We start from the raw sequence: 17,924 nt of genomic DNA, 5'->3' as shown, positions 1-17,924 counted from the left end.
CCTAATCATCTCCCAAAGGCCCCACCTCCAAATCCCATCACACTGGAGGTCAGAGCTTCAATGTAGAAATTTGGGGAAGAACACAAACATTCACTCTATAGACCACCCATCAACAACCACCATGTTTCCTCTGGAAACATCTCTCTTAGCTTTGTCTCTTCCTTTTTCTTTACAGTTATCATCCCATACTACTTTAGACAAGCAATAATAACTGTCAGTTACTGAGGCACCAGGCTAAACTTTTTACATATGACATTTTTTGGTTCTAATCCTTGTTAAAACTGTGAGGAGACTCAGTTACACAGCTAGCAAGAGAGAAAAGGATCAGACTTTAAAACCAGTGATCATCACTCCTATGCTCTACTATCTCTATTTTCTCTTTTTTCCAGGCCATCTTGCACTCAGTCTCCAAAATCACCTTCCTCAGAAATCTGTAGCACTTTTTTCTCTGCTCAAGAACTTGTAGTGCCTGCCACTGCCCCTGTTACACCATAGGTCTGATGAGAGCTACCTCTGCGCTGTTGGATACCCGCCCTCTGCTGGCAACTAGGGTTGCTCCACTAGGCACTGGGATCTCTTTCAATATCTGGACACATTTAGTGTATCACGGTCCTGATGTGCTAGAGCATCACGCCATAATTTATGTCCGTGGATAAGATGGAGAATGTGTCTCTCCCCTTTGCATTGTATTCTTCAGGGGGAGAGTTGTTAAAAACTATACTTCTGGGGTTCCAATGTTGTGCTGAATTTTTAGACTTTTAGACCTGTCATTTTTTTAAATCTATTTGGGCTGGGATGGGGATACAATCTGAGTGACTGTCCTTATGCTGGTGTTGGAATCATCTTTCTCCCAGAGACCTGCGCTCCGTTGCTGCCTGGGCTCTTGTTGTTTGGCTCCTTCTTCTCTCAAAATGCACCATTTCCCAGAAGGATGCATTCCATGTCCCCCCACCCACATCCAGATACACATCTGTCTGTCTGCCAGCCAGACCCCCCACGTCTGAGCCCCAGCAGTGGAAACCTAGGATTAATGAGATTCTCCACTTGCCTACTTTTGCACATCTTATTGTTCCCAGTTGAGATATTTCTTACCCTGCAGTGATCTTCTTGAAGAAGACTTTCCTCAAAAACTCACCAAGTCTAATTATTCCTTGTGCCCTGTTTTGTGCTCCTGTCAGGTGGTTTGTAATGATTGTTCTGCAGTTACTGTCTCCTGTTATATATGACTTCCTACCTTGAGACACTCCTTACTTCAATCATTATGCACACAGTTACTGTATCAGTCTTCCTAAGACAAATGCTTTGATAAGGCTGCCAATCTTCAATAGCTCCCACTTTCTATAGGAAAAAAGTTTAAACTGCTTAGCCTGGCATTCAAGGTCTTCCACAATCTACCTCACTTACATTCCCAGTCTGGTTTCCCATTCATCCCCTAGTGGAACTCCCCTTCAGCACAGCAGTCATGCAGTGACCCCTCTCTTGGCTTTTGTTTATTTTCTCTTCTTAACTGTTTAAAATCTTAACCATCCATGACATGCACACATTCAAACATTATTTTCTCTGTGTTGGTAATTAATTAATAAATTAACATAGGTAAAGCCCTTAATAGCACCTTGTATATAGTAAGCACTCGATAGACAGTAGCTGATACTATTTGTTCTCATCTTACTGTTATTATTTCAAGAAATCCATGATGACTGGGACTACAAGGAAGAATGACAGTCCTTGCCCTTGCCAGGCTCAGCTAAGAGGAGAAGAGTCTCACGTAGTAATAACTGATTACAACAAAATATAATAAGTAGGCGGTCAGTGCTGAGTGCTTCAGGGGCAGAGAGCAGGAAGCACTGAAGATAGACTTCACTGAACATACAGTGAGTTGGCTTTGAAGAATGGGTAGAGTTGAGCTGCTGAAACCTGTTCACTGAAACATTTTGACTTGCATTAATGCTTTATGTCCCCACATTTATATTAAAAATTCACACACAAATGAAAATGGAAAAACTGCCAATACCTGATTTCTGTCCCCATTTTTCCACTTGCAACCATATACTTAGGTACCTTTTGACCCCATTGGAAAAAAATATCTAACGTTCAGAACTACCAATAACAGGAAGAAGAGGTTGGTTGGTTTGTTTGATTGTTTTAAAGAATGAAATGTTTCCCATCATACTGGATTCTTAAGCACGTTCTCCACATATGTGGTGTGCTAGCTGGATGTCTTTTGTCATAATTGTTACACATTTGGCATGGATAGCACACAGGTTGGGGTCTTCAAAAAGGCTAACCAGATAGGCCTCACTTGCCTCCTGCAAAGCACCAATAGCTGCACTCTGGAAGCACAGATCTGTTTTGAAGTCCTGAGCAATTTCCCGCACCAGACGCTAGAAGGGAGGTTTGCGAATCAGAAGTTCAGCGGACTTCTGATAATGTCTAATTTCCCGGAGTGCCACGGTACCAGGCCTGTGACGATGCGGTTTCTTCACCCCTCCAGTAAAGGGAGCACTCTTGCGAGCCGCTTTTGTAGCCAGTTGCTTCCTCGGTGCTTTACCACCGGTCTATTTCCGGGCGGTCTGCTTTGTCTGAGCCACGGTATAGCGACCTCTTTACTTATTCCCCTTCTCCTTCGGGTGGAGCTCGGCAAGCTAGAGGCGGCCCTGGAGTTGGAGAGCGGTGGCGGCGCGGCGGCGGCTGCGAACACAAGGGGTACCTTCTTAAAAATTACATTTTTAAATTGTTGATAAAGGATAATTATTGATTTTTGTAAACTGTGATGTATCCAACAACCTTGCTATACTCAAAATTTCTCAATTGATTGTTTTTGGTTTTCTACGTATATAATCATATTGTTTGCAAACAGCTGTAGTTTTGTTTCTTTCTTTGTAGTACTTACCCATTTTAATTCTTCTTCATGTTTTACTAAATTCACTAGTGCACAGTTATACAATCTGGCACAATGCTGAATATGAGCAGTGAGAGTCAGAATGCTTAACTTGTTCCTGACTGAAACGGGAATTTCCTCAGAATTTAATGTTTCAAGTTAAATATGATGTTTGCACTTTTTGTTAGATGCCTTTTATCAGGTTAAAGAAATTTCCTTCTAAGTTTGTTGAGAAATTAATGAAGTAAATTGTATCAAATTCTATTGAAATAATCACATTTCTAATTCATTGTTGCAAAGAATTTCTAATAGTTTTTTTAATTAAAAAATGCTCTCTCATGATGTATTTTTTAATACACTAACTTAAAACTGTTTCCTTCTACTCCAAAAAGTTCCATTCCTATCGATGCCAATATAATCAATTATTTGCTTTATTTCACATTACATGCAACAGTCTTAGAGTATGTTACTGAGCCAAATTGGGTTCCACTAGCCCCATGCACAGCAAAGCCAACCCACTGACAACAGGTTGTGGTGATGGAAAGTACAGTGTGCACTGCAGGCCTCCAAGCAAGGAGAATAGGCAGCTAATGCTCAAAAAACCTGAACTCTCTGACAGCTTTCAGGAAAGGATTTTTAAAGGCAGCATTAGCCATGAGGGTTGCAGGGTGCGTCATCAGCTTGTGGACTTTCTTCTGGTTGGTTGGTCGTCAGGGTGATGTTTTGGGAATCTTAATCATCAACCTTCTGGTTCCAACCTGTCTGGGGTCCATGTACTAGTGATCAGCATGTAGTCACCGTCCTCCACCTGGTTGGGAGGGGTCTGAGTTTCTGCAGGATAACACAGAGATATACATCAGATTGTTATGTATGTCCCTTCAGGAAGAACTAGGAGTCCTGTGACTCTACAGTTTAAGGTATTATTTTTCTTGCTTGACTGATTTCCTTTGTTTCTGCATTCCCTCACTTCTCTAATTAGTAACTCCTTGAGTCTGCCCTTTGGAACTTGGGGAAGGCCTAGGAGACTAAAGCCTTTTTTCTACAAACAAGAAATAGTGTACATGGATGGGCTTTTGTACCTGGAAAGGCCCTGCAGGCTTCTGCTAAGTTTTAATTCCTGATTTTCTTTGATACTTCGCAATCCTCAAGGGTACAGAGGTGGAACAAGAAAGGGAATACAGTTTTGGATAGAGAGGTTACTCAGAACCTTGGCAGAAGAACTCAGTTTTTTAGGGGAATTTGTTTCAAATAATAATACAAACAAAATAAAAATCAATGTGACTACTGAAAACATTTTTAAGATTTTGGTTTTGCAGTTCTTCTGTCCTAAGATATAGATTTGTTTTAGTCACTTAAAGTTTAAGTGAGCTAAAAACTATTGTAAAATGTTCCTTAAATTAGGAAACAATTTGTGATCATGCACTGCACTCAAGCTATTGGGTATGAGGAACTATGGGCATACACACTTACTGAGAACTTCGTTTTCAAATGTTTCTTGAACTCATAGCTGAAGTATTTCATAATTGCAATACTTGTGTTCAGTGATCCAGAATGACCAATATTTATTAATTCTGAGGCTTTATTTTAAAAAATGGTTAAATTTTCCATTGCGACCCCCAATACTTTTCCCCAAATCATAAATCACTCAAGGCTCAGATACTATAATTACTGAGACTCCCACTGATTCCCTGTGGTCTGTGTTCTGCATAGCTGCAATAAATAATAAATGAAACTTTTTCAATTCCTATTATATTCTTGACCTTAAAGACATTGTTGGGACCTGAAAGACATATCAACCAATGGCAATGATTTAATTTTATTTTGGTCCTGATTTGGACAAATGAACAATACAAAAATATTTATTAAGACTAGAGAAATTTGAACACCAGATATTTCGGTATTAAGCAATAATTTTTTTTCAAGCGGGATAATGGCAAGGTCAGTTTTTCTTTCCCTCAAAGATTAGTTATTTTTTAAAGCTACATGCTTAAATATCTATAGATGAAGTGATACGTCTGACATTCTCTTCCCTGGGGGAGAAGTGATTAGAGCTTATACTGTTTACGGTCAAGATTGTCAAAACACCAATACTTGTTAAAGGTCATTAATGAGTAAGGTCATTATTCCGTTCCTCTATATGATTGAAATTTTCCAAAAGGCTTTTAAAAAAAAATATTCTTTTAGGAGAGAGCACTATTGCAAGTTCAAAGAAAAGGCCAGAGCGCGCGCGCCCCTCCCAACAGTGAAGCATTACTGTTTGGAAGGCAGGGGCTTTCTCTTTTATCCCCACACCTGAATCAAAGCTGTTAAATAGGTATTCCTAAATGGCTCAAGGAGCTAAGTGTCTGAATTACATGAAATTGTATGTACAACCCAAGTGTACCAGGAGCTATAATTAACAGGCTCGTCTAACATCCCACCAGCTGTTTCGTTTCCTCCCTGCTCATCTCACTCCATCCCAGAGACTCCTCACACATCCAAGATGGTGGGTCAGGACCGCGTAACAGGGTCAGCTCTCTCTCCCGGAGCGTGCGCTGGCGCCGGGAAGCGCAGGCGCATTCCTGCTTCCCCGCCCGACCTTGGCAGATCGCGCCTGCGCGGTAGGGAGCGGCTCGCGGCTCCCGTTCGGCCTTGGGCTGACTGCAGTCTCAGTGTGAGGGCGGCCGAAGTGGCTGGCTCGTTTAAGATGAGACTTCTGCTACTTCTCCTGGTGGCGGCGTCGGCGGTGGTCCGGAGCGATGCCTCGGCCAACCTGGGCGGCGTGCCTAGCAAGAGATTAAAGATGCAGTACGCCACGGGGCCGCTGCTCAAGTTCCAGATTTGGTGAGTATGTTCGCCGGGCCCGGGCCGCCCCACGGCGCCTCTCCTCGGCACCTCTCAGTACGCGAGGCCCTGGCTTCGCGGCCTAGAAGGCTGACCCTTCCTTGGTCCGGAAGAACGGTGTCCGCGGCCTTTTGCTGCCTGCCTTTTCCGCGGCTCTTCCCGGGGTCGGCCAGGCCGCCCTCCTTGCCTCCAAGCACAACCGCCCACATCTTTTTTGGTTCCTAGAATGGAGGGAATGGGGAAGGAGAGCAGGAGAAGGTTAATACTGAAAGGCGAAGACGTGGGGACACTTGTCAGTACGGAGGACCGGTCGGCGGCGGCACGCCATGGCCACCCGGCTGCCTGCGGAGGTGGGCATGAGTCGGCGCAGTGTCGGCGGAGGAGCTCCAGCGTTTGTCACTCAGTTCACTTTTCCTTCCGCCTTCCGCGGGTTGTGCCCGGCGGCCTCGCTGGCGGGCTAGGTGGAGGTTAACTCGGGTCGTTGGAGGGCCGCGAAGGACAGACGCCTTTTTCTCCAGGACCTGCGGGGGTGACTGTTGAGTGAGGGAGTAGGGATTCTGATAGCTGATAGGCGTGGATAGGTCCGGGGAGGATGATTTTCCGTTTGCAATTTCCTAAATGTCTTTGAAAAGGAGCACATTGCTCTTCTGACAACCGTTCGCTCCCAGACGACTGATTCTTCTCCCCCATTACCCTTACACCCGCCTCCTTGGAGTTCTCTGTCCTGGCATCTCTTTCTGCCTTTCAACTCTCTTCTGCATTCAGAGAAGTAGAGAAAAACTATTACCCTTCCCCCTAAACCCGACAGTTTCCGACAATGTTCTGTAAGTGATTTTGTTGTTACCTAGTTAAGTGTTAGAAGCAGAGCAGTAAAGCCCCACAAGAAACCAAAATTGTAAAATTGTGGAAATTAGAATTCTGTATCTCGAAAGATGACGTTTGTTCAGGATAGGATGGTCAGATTAGTAAATCTTAAGAGTCCGGATACTTTGGAATATTGCTGTTCGCCATAATGCGTTTAAAATCAGCTTTTTCAAACTTCTTGTATTGCTATGTGTACTAAAGTTTAGATTTTTTTGCTTACTCAACCAGTTTTTTGCTTAATTCTTAAGGACTGAGCAAAGCTTTAAAATTAAATCAATTTAAGTAATGTTTAAAGAGAGTCAGAAAATAAGATGGCAAGTATTTGTTTTTGAGTAGAGAAAATAAAAACCTTGCAATTACTTTCTGATTAAAAAAAAGCTCCCTGTACTGTTTGTGTGTGCCGGCATTATATCATGGTATGTCATCTTTCATATGATACTGTAAATGGAAGTTATAGCTTGACCATTCTGACTTTTTTCCCCATATATATATATTTTTTCCATTAGAAAGTGACAGTCATTTTACCAACCTGTAAATAATGTTAGATAAAGTGTGATACTTTTGGGTTTAAATAGTTAAAAAAAAAAAAAAAGACTGCATTTCTCAAGTTATGTAATTTTCTATTTCCTATGGTTTCACTTGTGCTTTTCCAAAATATTCTTCTTTTACGGTTGCTTGTATTGGAATACTTGTCACTATAATGTAACAAATGTACCTTATCAAAATTCAGAAAATGTGTTAACAGTTATAGGGAAAGGCATTCAGTCCTTCAAATACAACTTTTGAAAAAGTCTTAAGTACGTCAGTTGAACTTTTTTGATACTTGGTTTTTGTTTTTTTTAAGTGCAAAAGTACAAACTTGTCCCAAAAGTCTTAAAAGTATTCTCTTTTAGTCACGCTGAGCATGTTACATACAAAAGTGCTTCACTGTTTTTTTTCCCTCTGTAGATGGGAAACATGCCCTATGCCCTACCAAATACAGGTACATTTAGCTTTTGTTTGTTGCTTTTCCCCCCAGAGATTAATTGGTACATAGTAAAGTGAATATTTGGTTTCTGGTTTTGGTAGAATCTCTTGGGCATTCATTTACAAGTTTGGGAAAGGAGAGGAAGCTAAGACAATTGAAGATAAATATGTGAAAACTCTTTTTATTCCATTTGAAATCTAAGTGCTTAAAAAATGCAACTTTTAATTTTTTTTAATTTTGAGGGGGAGATAATTAGGTTTATTTATTTATTTTAATGGAGCTACTGGGGATTGAACCCAGGACCTTGTGCATCTTAAACATGTGCTCTACCACTAAGCTGTAGCAATCCTCCTGCGACTTTTCATTAACTACCAACGTTAACAAAGGAGAGAACTATTTTTACTTTCCTTTCAATTGCTTTTGTCCGTTATTATTTTGTATTTATTATGAGTAGTCTTTTTTTAACTTTATGTCAAGATATTATCTGTTAATTGTGCCACTTTTGTTATTGCTAATAAAATAAAATAACACAACACATATATGGAACTGAAGGGATAGAGATCAAGTATACAAAATAGAGTAAAACAAACTTTCCAATTCTGCATTCATGTATTTTTTCAGTAAATACTCATTCAATACCTGCTTGTGCCCAGAGCTAAAGATATCGTGGTAAAGGCGGCTCTCACTCCCTCGTCTTCACAGACGGCCCACACTCTGTCTATGGAGTGTGTATCTACTTTTACTTTAACCTGAGCACTCAAACCCCACACCTCGTGGCCTTTCTCTTGCCTTCTGAAACAGTCAGCACTCTATATAGCCTTTACTCAAAAAAAATATTAAATTACCTTTACTCTTTAAATTACCTTTACTCAAAAAAAAAAAAAAAAAAAAAGATACCATGGTGAAGAAGACAGATACGGCTCCCCGCAAAGCCTACAGAGATGCACAGTATTACTTTATGTACCTGAGTGTTCAGTTTATTATGTCAGTTGATTGAGCAATTGAGTTAGATAAGTTTGACGATACTGATTGCATATTTGGGGGAAAGTTTATACTACTTATTTGGACGTTTAAGCATTGAGCATAAAAAATGAAGTTCTCTAATCAGATCTTAAAATAAAATTCACGTGTCACATTTTTCTTTCTTGTGATTTTTATGTGTAAATATATTCTGACAGATACTGTTTGACATATCTGTATGCATGATTTTCCCCATATATGTGATTTGACATGTAATCAGGCCTGTAGCATTTCATCATTTGTTGCAGTGTAAAGAGATTACTGGCTACAGCTCTTTATGATTAATACTTATTTGAACATTTGACAATTGATTTACTTAGAATAGTAGATTAAATAAAGTTAGGGTTTCAACATGTAAGCAGAGTATAGCAGGATTTTCCAATTTTTGCTAACTTAAGAATCCACTGCTATAATCTTAGGACAACCAATTTCTAAATGCAGTTTTAAAAGGTAAATGAAGCAACTACTAGAAGAACAGATTTTTATTTAAATTTATACCAGTTTAGCCTTTACTTTCATGATATGGAGGCAAGAAAATAAAGATCTGGTACTGATCAGGATTAGTAAAATGTTGAATTGGAGAAATCCGAGAAATTGTAAGTTATAGAGATCATGTTAGTTACTTAGACAATATTTGTATATTCAACAAATTTTTGAGCACCAGCTCTGTGCAGGTGCTTTGCCTGGTGCTGGGAATTCAGTTCAGTGCTCTCATGGATGTTAAAGGCAAGAGTGGAAAGCAGTTGTTAATCCATGGACAACACATGAAATTACAGTTGTGTTTAGTGCTGTTGGAAAGTAATATGGCATGAGAGAGACCAAGTCAGGGACTCAGGGATGGTTTCCTTGAGGAAATGAACTTTGAACTGAGATTTGAAGGATAAGATTTATTTAGTGGCCTTGTAGTAGGAGAGAGCATAATTTTTTGAGGCCAAGGCTTAGCCCTCAAAGACCAAAGAGAAGGTGGCATAAAGCCTGGAAGGTGTGGCTGGCTATGTTAAGGAAAAATCAGTGTCACTGTGGAAAAGACATTACAGGGGACAAAGAATAGAAGTGGGGAGACCATTTAGGGGGACTCTTGGAATTGCCCAGGCAAGAGACAGTGGCACTTGGAATAGGAAGGTCGTGGCAGAAGTAAAAGGACAGGTTTAAGAGATCCTTAGGAGATAAATTTAGCTGTTTTTGTTGGTGATTACATATTTGAGGGGACAGAGAGGTGATGTGGAGTGAGAGGTGTCAAAGATGACTTCTGAGTTCTGGAGCGGTACTGTACCTTTCACTGTAGTGGTAAAGAATTAAAGGAGACAATTTTTATTTTTTTATTTTATTTTATTTTTTTTGGTGAGAGGGAGGAGAAAGAATCCTGAATTTTTAAAACTGAAAACACAGCAGTCAGGGGAAAATCCTAGAAAGAGATTTTCATCTCCCCAAAATAGCCACAATAACTGTAACTAAAAACTTAAATAACAGTTATATTTCTCCAAACCTAAGATATGATGGATTGTAAGATACACCATTATTTTATATACCACTCAGAAGGAAAAAAAAAACAGCCATTTAATTTGTGATGCTAATAATTATAAGATAAATCGTGATTTTTTTTAAAAAAAGATGCTAAATAGGAAGAATGTACTTCTTGGAATCAGTGGAATAAAAGAGTAATAAGAAGTTGATCAGGTGGCAGAGTAGTAGTAGAACGCTTTAGAGAACAAATAAAATGGTGGCTGCTGCCCCGCCATTGATAGATTTTTTAAGTTCTGTAATGTTTACATAGAATTTAGTCACCATTTAGTTTTTTTTTAACCATTTTAAGCAATAAATAACTGCTGTATCTAACTGAATACTGTGCACATAATAGTTTTTCTTCTTAATAATGAATGAAGTACTTTAGTCTAAAGCTTTTAGATGTAAGTAAAATATGAATGGTTTTAAAGGTTTATCCCTCTTATAGAAAACTGAAACATTGTTTCCTTACAGTTTGTCACTAAGATAAGTGGTGGAAATCAACTTTAATGTATCATTTAGAAACCTCATAAATCACCTCATAAATTTTGAATAGTATCGTTACTGGGAAGCTGAGCATTTACTGGTCTAGCAGTTTGGAGGCCTAGGTTCTTATTTGATCTGCCTTTTATCTTCTGAATGACTTTTGGGAAATTATTTAATCTTTTTAACTCTCAATTTTTTCATCTGTAAAATGAGGATGTTGGTTGCATTCTGATTACCTCTAATATTCTTGAAGCTTAAAATAAAAAAGTAAAAGCATGCGTGTGCGTTTCATTTCAATCTTTGTCACTTAAGAGTATCATTGGAGCCCTCTGGTTCATTTGATTGTCACCTTCCCTGCTTTCCAAAATGGGAAACCGTGTTTTCACATACTTTACCTTGATTGGCGCACAGCCTGGGATTGGTGAGGAAGAAATCTTGCCACATAGGTTTAGCAAGAACTGCCGATAATCAAGTCCTTGTTTTTTATGCCCCTTTTCTCCTGCTACTTGTTTTCCTGTTTTGTCCAATTCTTAGGAAGATATGAATTTGATTTTTACATTAACATTTGAAAACCAGTTGTCTGGTGAGAGAAACAGACTTGTAAACAGTATTACAGTAAAATATTCTATTTTGAGACCTCTAAAAGAGGTCTTAAAAACCCAGAGGAAAGAAAGATTACCTATTTGAGGGAGTTGGAAGGCTTTGCAGAGGAGGAAATGAAATTTTAAAGGGTATGGGGAACTCCATCAGGAGATACAAAGAGTGAGCTTTTCTAGCTAAAGGAAGAACATATGCAAATGCAGCCTGACTCAGCAGAGAGAGGGAGGAGACAGGAAATGAGGAGAGCTGGAGTTAGATAATCAGTTAAAACACCTAGCACAGTGTATCTGCTACTACCATTTATCAAGTGCTAGTTGTCGTAATTTATTATTTGTATTGTCTTTAATGCTGTAATAGGAACTTCAGTAAATAAATCTTTGAAAACTTTACTTACTGACTTTCAGTGTAAAAAAAATTAAAATAGCTTTCTGGCTATGAAATAACACGTTTGTTGTAAAAATAATAAAAAAATACATGGAAGAAAGTGAAAAATCCTTGGAACGTTCTAATAATATTTTGAAGAACTTCATTCAAGCTGACTCTTTACACAGATACATGCTATATTATATAATTTTATATTAATGAATTCATAGTTGTATGCTTTTTTTGAACAGGCATAGTTTTCTGTAAGATGGGTATTCTGCAGTTTACTTAAGCCACTAAATCTTTAGTTTGCTTAACATTTAGGTTGGTCATAATTTCTCATAAAATTACTTTAAGGTGACTGTATTTGTCCAGTTATTTCCAAAAACTAAATCCATAGATATAAAATATTATGATTATGTCAGTGGGTATCACATTTAAAATTTTGACGTAGTTAAACTGGTTAATACTCCTACTAGAAGATCTTGAAGTGTATTCGGTTTTAAAATTCTTTCAGTTTATTGCACTATAATTAGAGAATGTGTCATTAGCTGTTATGTTTTATTTGGTGAACGCACGGAGGACTTAAGCCTGGGAGACAGCCTCTCAACCCTGAGGGACTGTTACGAACAGGTAAGGGAGAAGCCAGGATATATAGGAGATTTTGCAAAAAAAACAGGTAGTAGGAACATCAGAAGATTACTGTTAATTAAAGAAAACCAGGCATCTCAAGGTAATGGATTTACAACTTTCCTAAGTATGGGAAGATGCAAGAGTCTGGGCTTATTGAAATCATTCTTTTGATAAGCATCTTAACTATCTAGGGCCAGTATCCTGTTTTTCTCTGTCTTGAATTCCCTCATGTTGCACATTTGTGGGTGTCTGCAGTGGTTGATGGCTGCAACATTCTTTGTTTACCTAGGTGGCAGGCAGTATTCTTCCTCCCCATACTTATTGGGCTTTCTTTGTGACCTGACATAGATGGTCAATTGTTGTAAATGTTCTGTGGTCTCAGAGTGTTTTCTATAGGGGAAAAAAAAAACCTGATGTATTTATGGAATCTTTAGTTAATGATACTATTCATATCTTCTGTCTTTTTTTTTTTTTATATATTTTTATTGAAGTATAGTCAGTTTTCAGTGTGTCAGTTTCTGTTGTACAGCACAATGCTTCAGTCATACAGGAACAAAAATTTTTGTTTATTATTTATGTTCTATCACTGATTCATTTTTCCACCCATGAATTTTCTTCTTCAGGGCCTCAAGATATATTTTTTAATTCTGCATTTTGGTTTTGAGATTTCTTACAGTCTTCATCTCTTTTATAATTCTTTTCTTCTTCTTGCAGAATATTTTTGGATATAAGCTCTTATTTTGAATCATTTATTCACTGTTTCTGCTCTTTCAATTTGTTACATTTTTTTCTGTAGTCCCTCAAGTGTTTTTTCCCCCTATTTCTCAAGCAAAACAAGAGAAACGGCTTCAGATATTATCAATTGGTGAACTGTATCCTCTCCGCTTGACTGTTAACCAGCTTACTCTCTTCCTCATTAGAATGTTGTCAGCACCGGAAACGCATAGATTTTTGTCTGTTTTGCTTACTGCTTTATCTCCAGAGCCTAAAACAGTACCTACCATCAGTCAATATTTATTGAAAAAATGAGTACAATCCTGTGGTAGTCCACTATGTTTGGCCTGGACATAACAAAATTCCTAATGGAATATAAATTGGTGTTTCCTGATACTCCTTTCAGACGAGTTTTTACCTGGTTGGCTTCTGCTTCCATTTGTTAGCTGTTAGGCATAGAATATGATACATGTAACACTTCAGTTTGATTTTTTTTTTTAACTTTAAAAATAGAAGTATAATCAGTTTACAGTGTTGTGTCAATTTCTGGTATACAGCGTAATGTTTCAGTCATACACGTACATACATATGTAGCAATTCAGTTTTGAACATACTCTGCTCTCAGTGACCTTCTTGACTTGGCCTCCATCCCTACTGGTGAGGCTAAACTTTCAGAATTCATTGTATTATTCCCAGTCCTCTTCCTGCTGCTTTGATTCGCTGACACATGCTTAATACTCCTGTTGGTGGTTTTCTAAGATTCCTAGTTTTTTTTATTGAGTTTATTCTAGTGTTGTGTGAGGTCAATCTACACACAACCAACAGGTAAAAGTATAAAGCAAACAAGAAAGCAGTAAAGCAGCCAAGAGACGTCTCTAGATTGGCTAGTGAATTAGTGTAGAATAGAATATGTTATACGTATGTTTTTTTAATCACTCTTTAACAACTTTTAAAAGTGCACTGAGGATGACTTTTATGGAATGTGATTTATACCTCAATTTTTAAAAATGAATTGAAAATCGTAAAAACATGAAGTCATATAAAATATTTTAAGATGAGACAAAAATTCCTGCAGATTGCAGATAAGTCATCATTTGTTGGATGCTTTTATTAAGTCACTTTTACTGAGTGGCTACATACCTTATAAATCTGTTAATGAGAAATGCTTTCCAGAGTAAAGAGAGAAAATTCCTTTCTCAGGAAGAGCTGAGGAACTTACACAGTTTATAAATTCTTTGTGGAACAGTCTGCAGCAAAGATTTCCTAAAATGTTATGCCAAAGGTATACAGAAACTAGTGACCTCAAGAATATGACACAAAGAATGAAGAGAATAAAAACAGATCATTAATTGAATTTCAGGTTTATTAACTCTTTGGAATAAACTCAGTGAAGAAGCCGGGAATCTTACAAGCCGTGTTAGGCATATTTTCTGTACGTGTCTGTTTTCACTACAATGGCCACTGTAGTGCTCCAAGAGTGAGGCAGCTGGAATGGGAACTCACTTGATTTCATATAGTACAGTTCCTAAACCTGAGAATCTTACACCTGTTCAGAGCTGTTTTGCAACTTTAAAAAAAGTTCTGGTCTGTATTTTGACCTTCATTGAAAGTGTGTGAACACTGTTTTAATTTTTTTAAAAAGCATTTATCGGATTAGTCTGTTCACTCTCAGAGTATCTTGTTCTTATGTGGTTTATAGAGCAACTTGTTCAGATTTCATTGCTTAAAACGCTTAGGGAGCCAGGTGATGCACCAGACAAATGTCTGTTACTACCTCGTCTACTAAACAGAGCAAGAAAAAATAAAGATTGAAATACAGTTTTCAATGATCATTGAACTGTTGGAGTGGTTAGTGCTGTTGGCAGTTAGAAAGGTGTTTACAAAATATCTTCCTGATTAGGGGTACAGAAAGGGGGAACTATTAGTTGAAATTCTTAACATGCCTGTGGAGAAACCAGTTTGAACTGGTTTGAACAACACATTTGGAAATGCATTTATAATTACTAAAGGAATAGTATTATATTCCAAAGGAAGGAATGTAGCAGTGCCCCAAGATGGGCTGAAATAGAAAACTGGAAGATCTGAGAAGACTTCATTCACTTTTCCTCTTGCTCACATCTGTACTTTTCTCAGTAAAATGTATTTCAGTTTTTTTTTTCCTCTTTGGAGAGTGACTTCTGTCCTCTCCTCAGTCCCTTTGAAAGATTACCACTCTCCTCTACCCACAATAGCTCTGATTAAATGTTCATCTTTCTGGAGATCGTCTTTTTAAAATCCCAGTTCTTCATTTTTAAAGAAGGAGCTCAAACCTTCTTGTGACAGGTTTGCATTTCTGGAACATCAGATATTGGCAAGGGGTTGGGTCTTACTGTATAAACAGGATCCAATCCTATGTGTGGGTGAGAGGACAATTGGAGGGGCGGTTATTGTAAATTAAAAAGGAAGGTGAGTTCAAGGGATGCTAAAAATAGAAATCACAAATATTTATCTCATAACAGTAAATATCTGAGATTTTGCCCTGTTTTAATAAGGAGTTGTGAGAGGTTGAGGTTTGTGACAGGCTCAAGTTTGATGTAAGTAGGCATTTGAATACAATTAGGGGCAGATGTTAGTATAGAAAAGGGAAAAGTGCGATGGTTGGCACCATGAATTAGGAGACTGAAACATGATGGACTTGAAAAGACACAGAGTCTTTTTGAAATAGTTAACATGGACAAATTTCCTTTCTTTTCATTACAGAAAGTTGATCTCATTAGTATACAAGTTCTTTCTTTTAGAAAATTACTCTTAAAAAAAAAAAGTATTGTGTGAAAATATTTAAATTGCAAAAGTTGACTCCATACAGTAAGATACTTTTGTATTACTAGAGATTTGCAAAGTGATTAGGATTTAAATTTAAGATTTCTTTTCAAAGTTTTGATTCACTCCTAAAGGACCTTTGATCCGGGGACAGAAGAAACAGGCCGCTGCTACAGTGTAGTTTTAGCATGTTCACATATTTATTTTTTGGAGGTATACTGGAAGTCATAGTTTTACTTACTGACCCAGAAAGAATGGAAAAGTTGGAAAAAAAAAAAGAAAAAGTTGAAAGAGCTGCGTGTGGTGGTAGAGGTGGGATGATGGCTGGCTCCTTACCATGTATGCCTTTAATTTAACATTTTGCCCACCTCGATAAGCACTAGGTATGTTTTATTTTGGAAAACATCTGTCAGCAGTAGTGATTGCTGTTTCAAAATAACGTGAACATTTGGGGAAGATTATTACATAGGAAAGAAGTTACTTGGTTTTTCTTCTTAAGTCTGAAGGCAAATATAGGGAGGAAAAACTTATGTGTAAGTAAACTTATCTAAAAATATGTTGTGTCACTCTGGTAAACTTCATTTTTTCAGAAGTAAGAATTGTACTTTTTTTTTGAGGTATAACTAACATTAGTTCCAGGTGTACAATGTAGTAATTTAGTATTTGTATATATTGCAAAATGATTACCACATTAAGTCCAGTTAACATCTGTCACCATACATAGTTACATTTTTTTTTTTTCTTGTGATAAGAACTTTCAAGATCTGCTCTCCTAGCTACTTTCAAATATGAAATACAGTATTATTAACTACAGTCACCATGCTGTACATTATACACTCCCTCAACTTACTTATTTTATAACTGGAAATTTGAAGAAAGGTAGATTTGAAGTCTTTTTTAGATTTCAAGATTATGAGTTGATTTTATTTGGAGTTTGATGCAAAGGTCTGAGACTTAACTGAGGAATTGGAACCTGAAGAACTAAGGATAGAGGTAGGCTTCCGAGCACAGTAGCCAGGAAACTGGGTGACTAGGAGGAATCTGACCAATAGTGTTGCCTGTACATAGACATAGCTCTCTAGCTGGGCTTCTCAGGACTCCCCATGGTGAAGGGTGGGAACTCCCAGAGCAGATATGAAGACTTGAGGCCCACAGGCTTAGTTCTCCCTGAGGGAGAATATACATCTTCATCATGGAAGAACCTCAAGATATCTGCTACTATATGAGTACTTGATTGTGGCTTTGTGGACAAAGAGAACTTACTTCCTGGACACAGGGAAGGTTGCGTTTTACATCATCTATTTTATTGAGGTCTAATGGGAAGGGCCTAGGATCTTAAATCACAAAGTCTATATTCTAGTTTCAGCCCTGACTAAGGGCAGGGATCATATCTGCCACTCACTACTACGTAACTACTGCCTGATATAGTGCTTGACATGTAGTAGGCACTCAGTAAATATTTGAGTGAGTGAATTAATAATACCTGGATGTATAACCGTGGAAAAGTCCCTTTAGCTGTCTGGGTTTCAGTTTTTTTCCTTCACCTATAAAAAAGGAAGTTTCAATTCAAGTAGGTCTCCAGCGCTCAAATATTGTATTAAAAGTTAGATACTGTCGTTTTAGATAATCAACTCCATTGTAATCACCGATGCAAACTTAGGCATTGAAATCAGGTGGCATTTCTTGGTTTCAGGGTAGTTAGGCATATAGGTGCTGTACATAATTTTTGTAGTATCTCCAAAACAAAAGCAACATTAAACATTTCTTATAAAAAATTCTTATATAAAAAGCAGTTGTAGCAAAATACTAGTACTTAATGAATCTAACAACAGAAGGTGAATGTTTAGTAAAGAGGGATAAGGTGTCTGGAGATTCTTAAGTTCTTTTAAATATTTAGTTGATAGAGATTTGTCTCCCTTTGCAAAAATTTCATACTTTTTAGGGACTTAATCTTTTGTGAAATTTTCATTTTAAATGTAGAAGTGGTATTTGTAAAGAAAGAGTGGTGAATTTCTCACTCCCTCTTTTTTTTTTTTTAAATGAGTTTTCTTACATTGAGATTTACTAATATTTGGACTGGTTCTCCCTGTCAGATATAAACTTGATGCTGTTCCCTTGGGGTGGTGGTGGTTGGTATTTTTTTCCTCGATGACACTGATTGACAAAGCTGGCACCTCAGGTTTCCCTCTACTGTAACTTAATTACTGATGACTGCTATCTTCATACCAAGTGGTACCTTCGTCGTTTTATATTGTCTTTTTGATGATAGACATC

The 17,924-nt window shown here is 37.9% G+C and overlaps 1 protein-coding gene and 1 pseudogene across 2 annotated transcripts in view; one reads left to right on the top strand and one right to left on the bottom strand.

Moving 5' to 3' along the window:
- Window positions 1-1,899: 1,899 nt before the first annotated feature.
- LOC102524283 lies at window positions 1,900-3,555 on the bottom strand (annotated as a pseudogene).
- Window positions 3,556-5,468: 1,913 nt separating this feature from the next.
- SELENOT (selenoprotein T) overlaps window positions 5,469-17,924 on the top strand; it is a 33,018-nt gene continuing 20,562 nt past the window's right edge. Inside the window, exon 1 of one of the 2 annotated variants that reach the window (XM_032486431.1) lies at window positions 5,469-5,701. In XM_032486431.1, coding sequence (XP_032342322.1) covers window positions 5,565-5,701 — 137 coding nt within the window. In that variant the 5' untranslated portion in view covers window positions 5,469-5,564. The remainder of the gene's footprint in view (window positions 5,702-17,924) is intronic. The other variant, XM_006189101.3, reaches the window with a different exon arrangement.

This window comes from Camelus ferus, chromosome 1 (genome assembly GCF_009834535.1).
Source record: "Camelus ferus isolate YT-003-E chromosome 1, BCGSAC_Cfer_1.0, whole genome shotgun sequence".
Classification (NCBI taxonomy): Eukaryota; Metazoa; Chordata; class Mammalia; order Artiodactyla; family Camelidae; genus Camelus; species Camelus ferus.
This window is presented reverse-complemented; position numbering and strand designations above follow the sequence as displayed.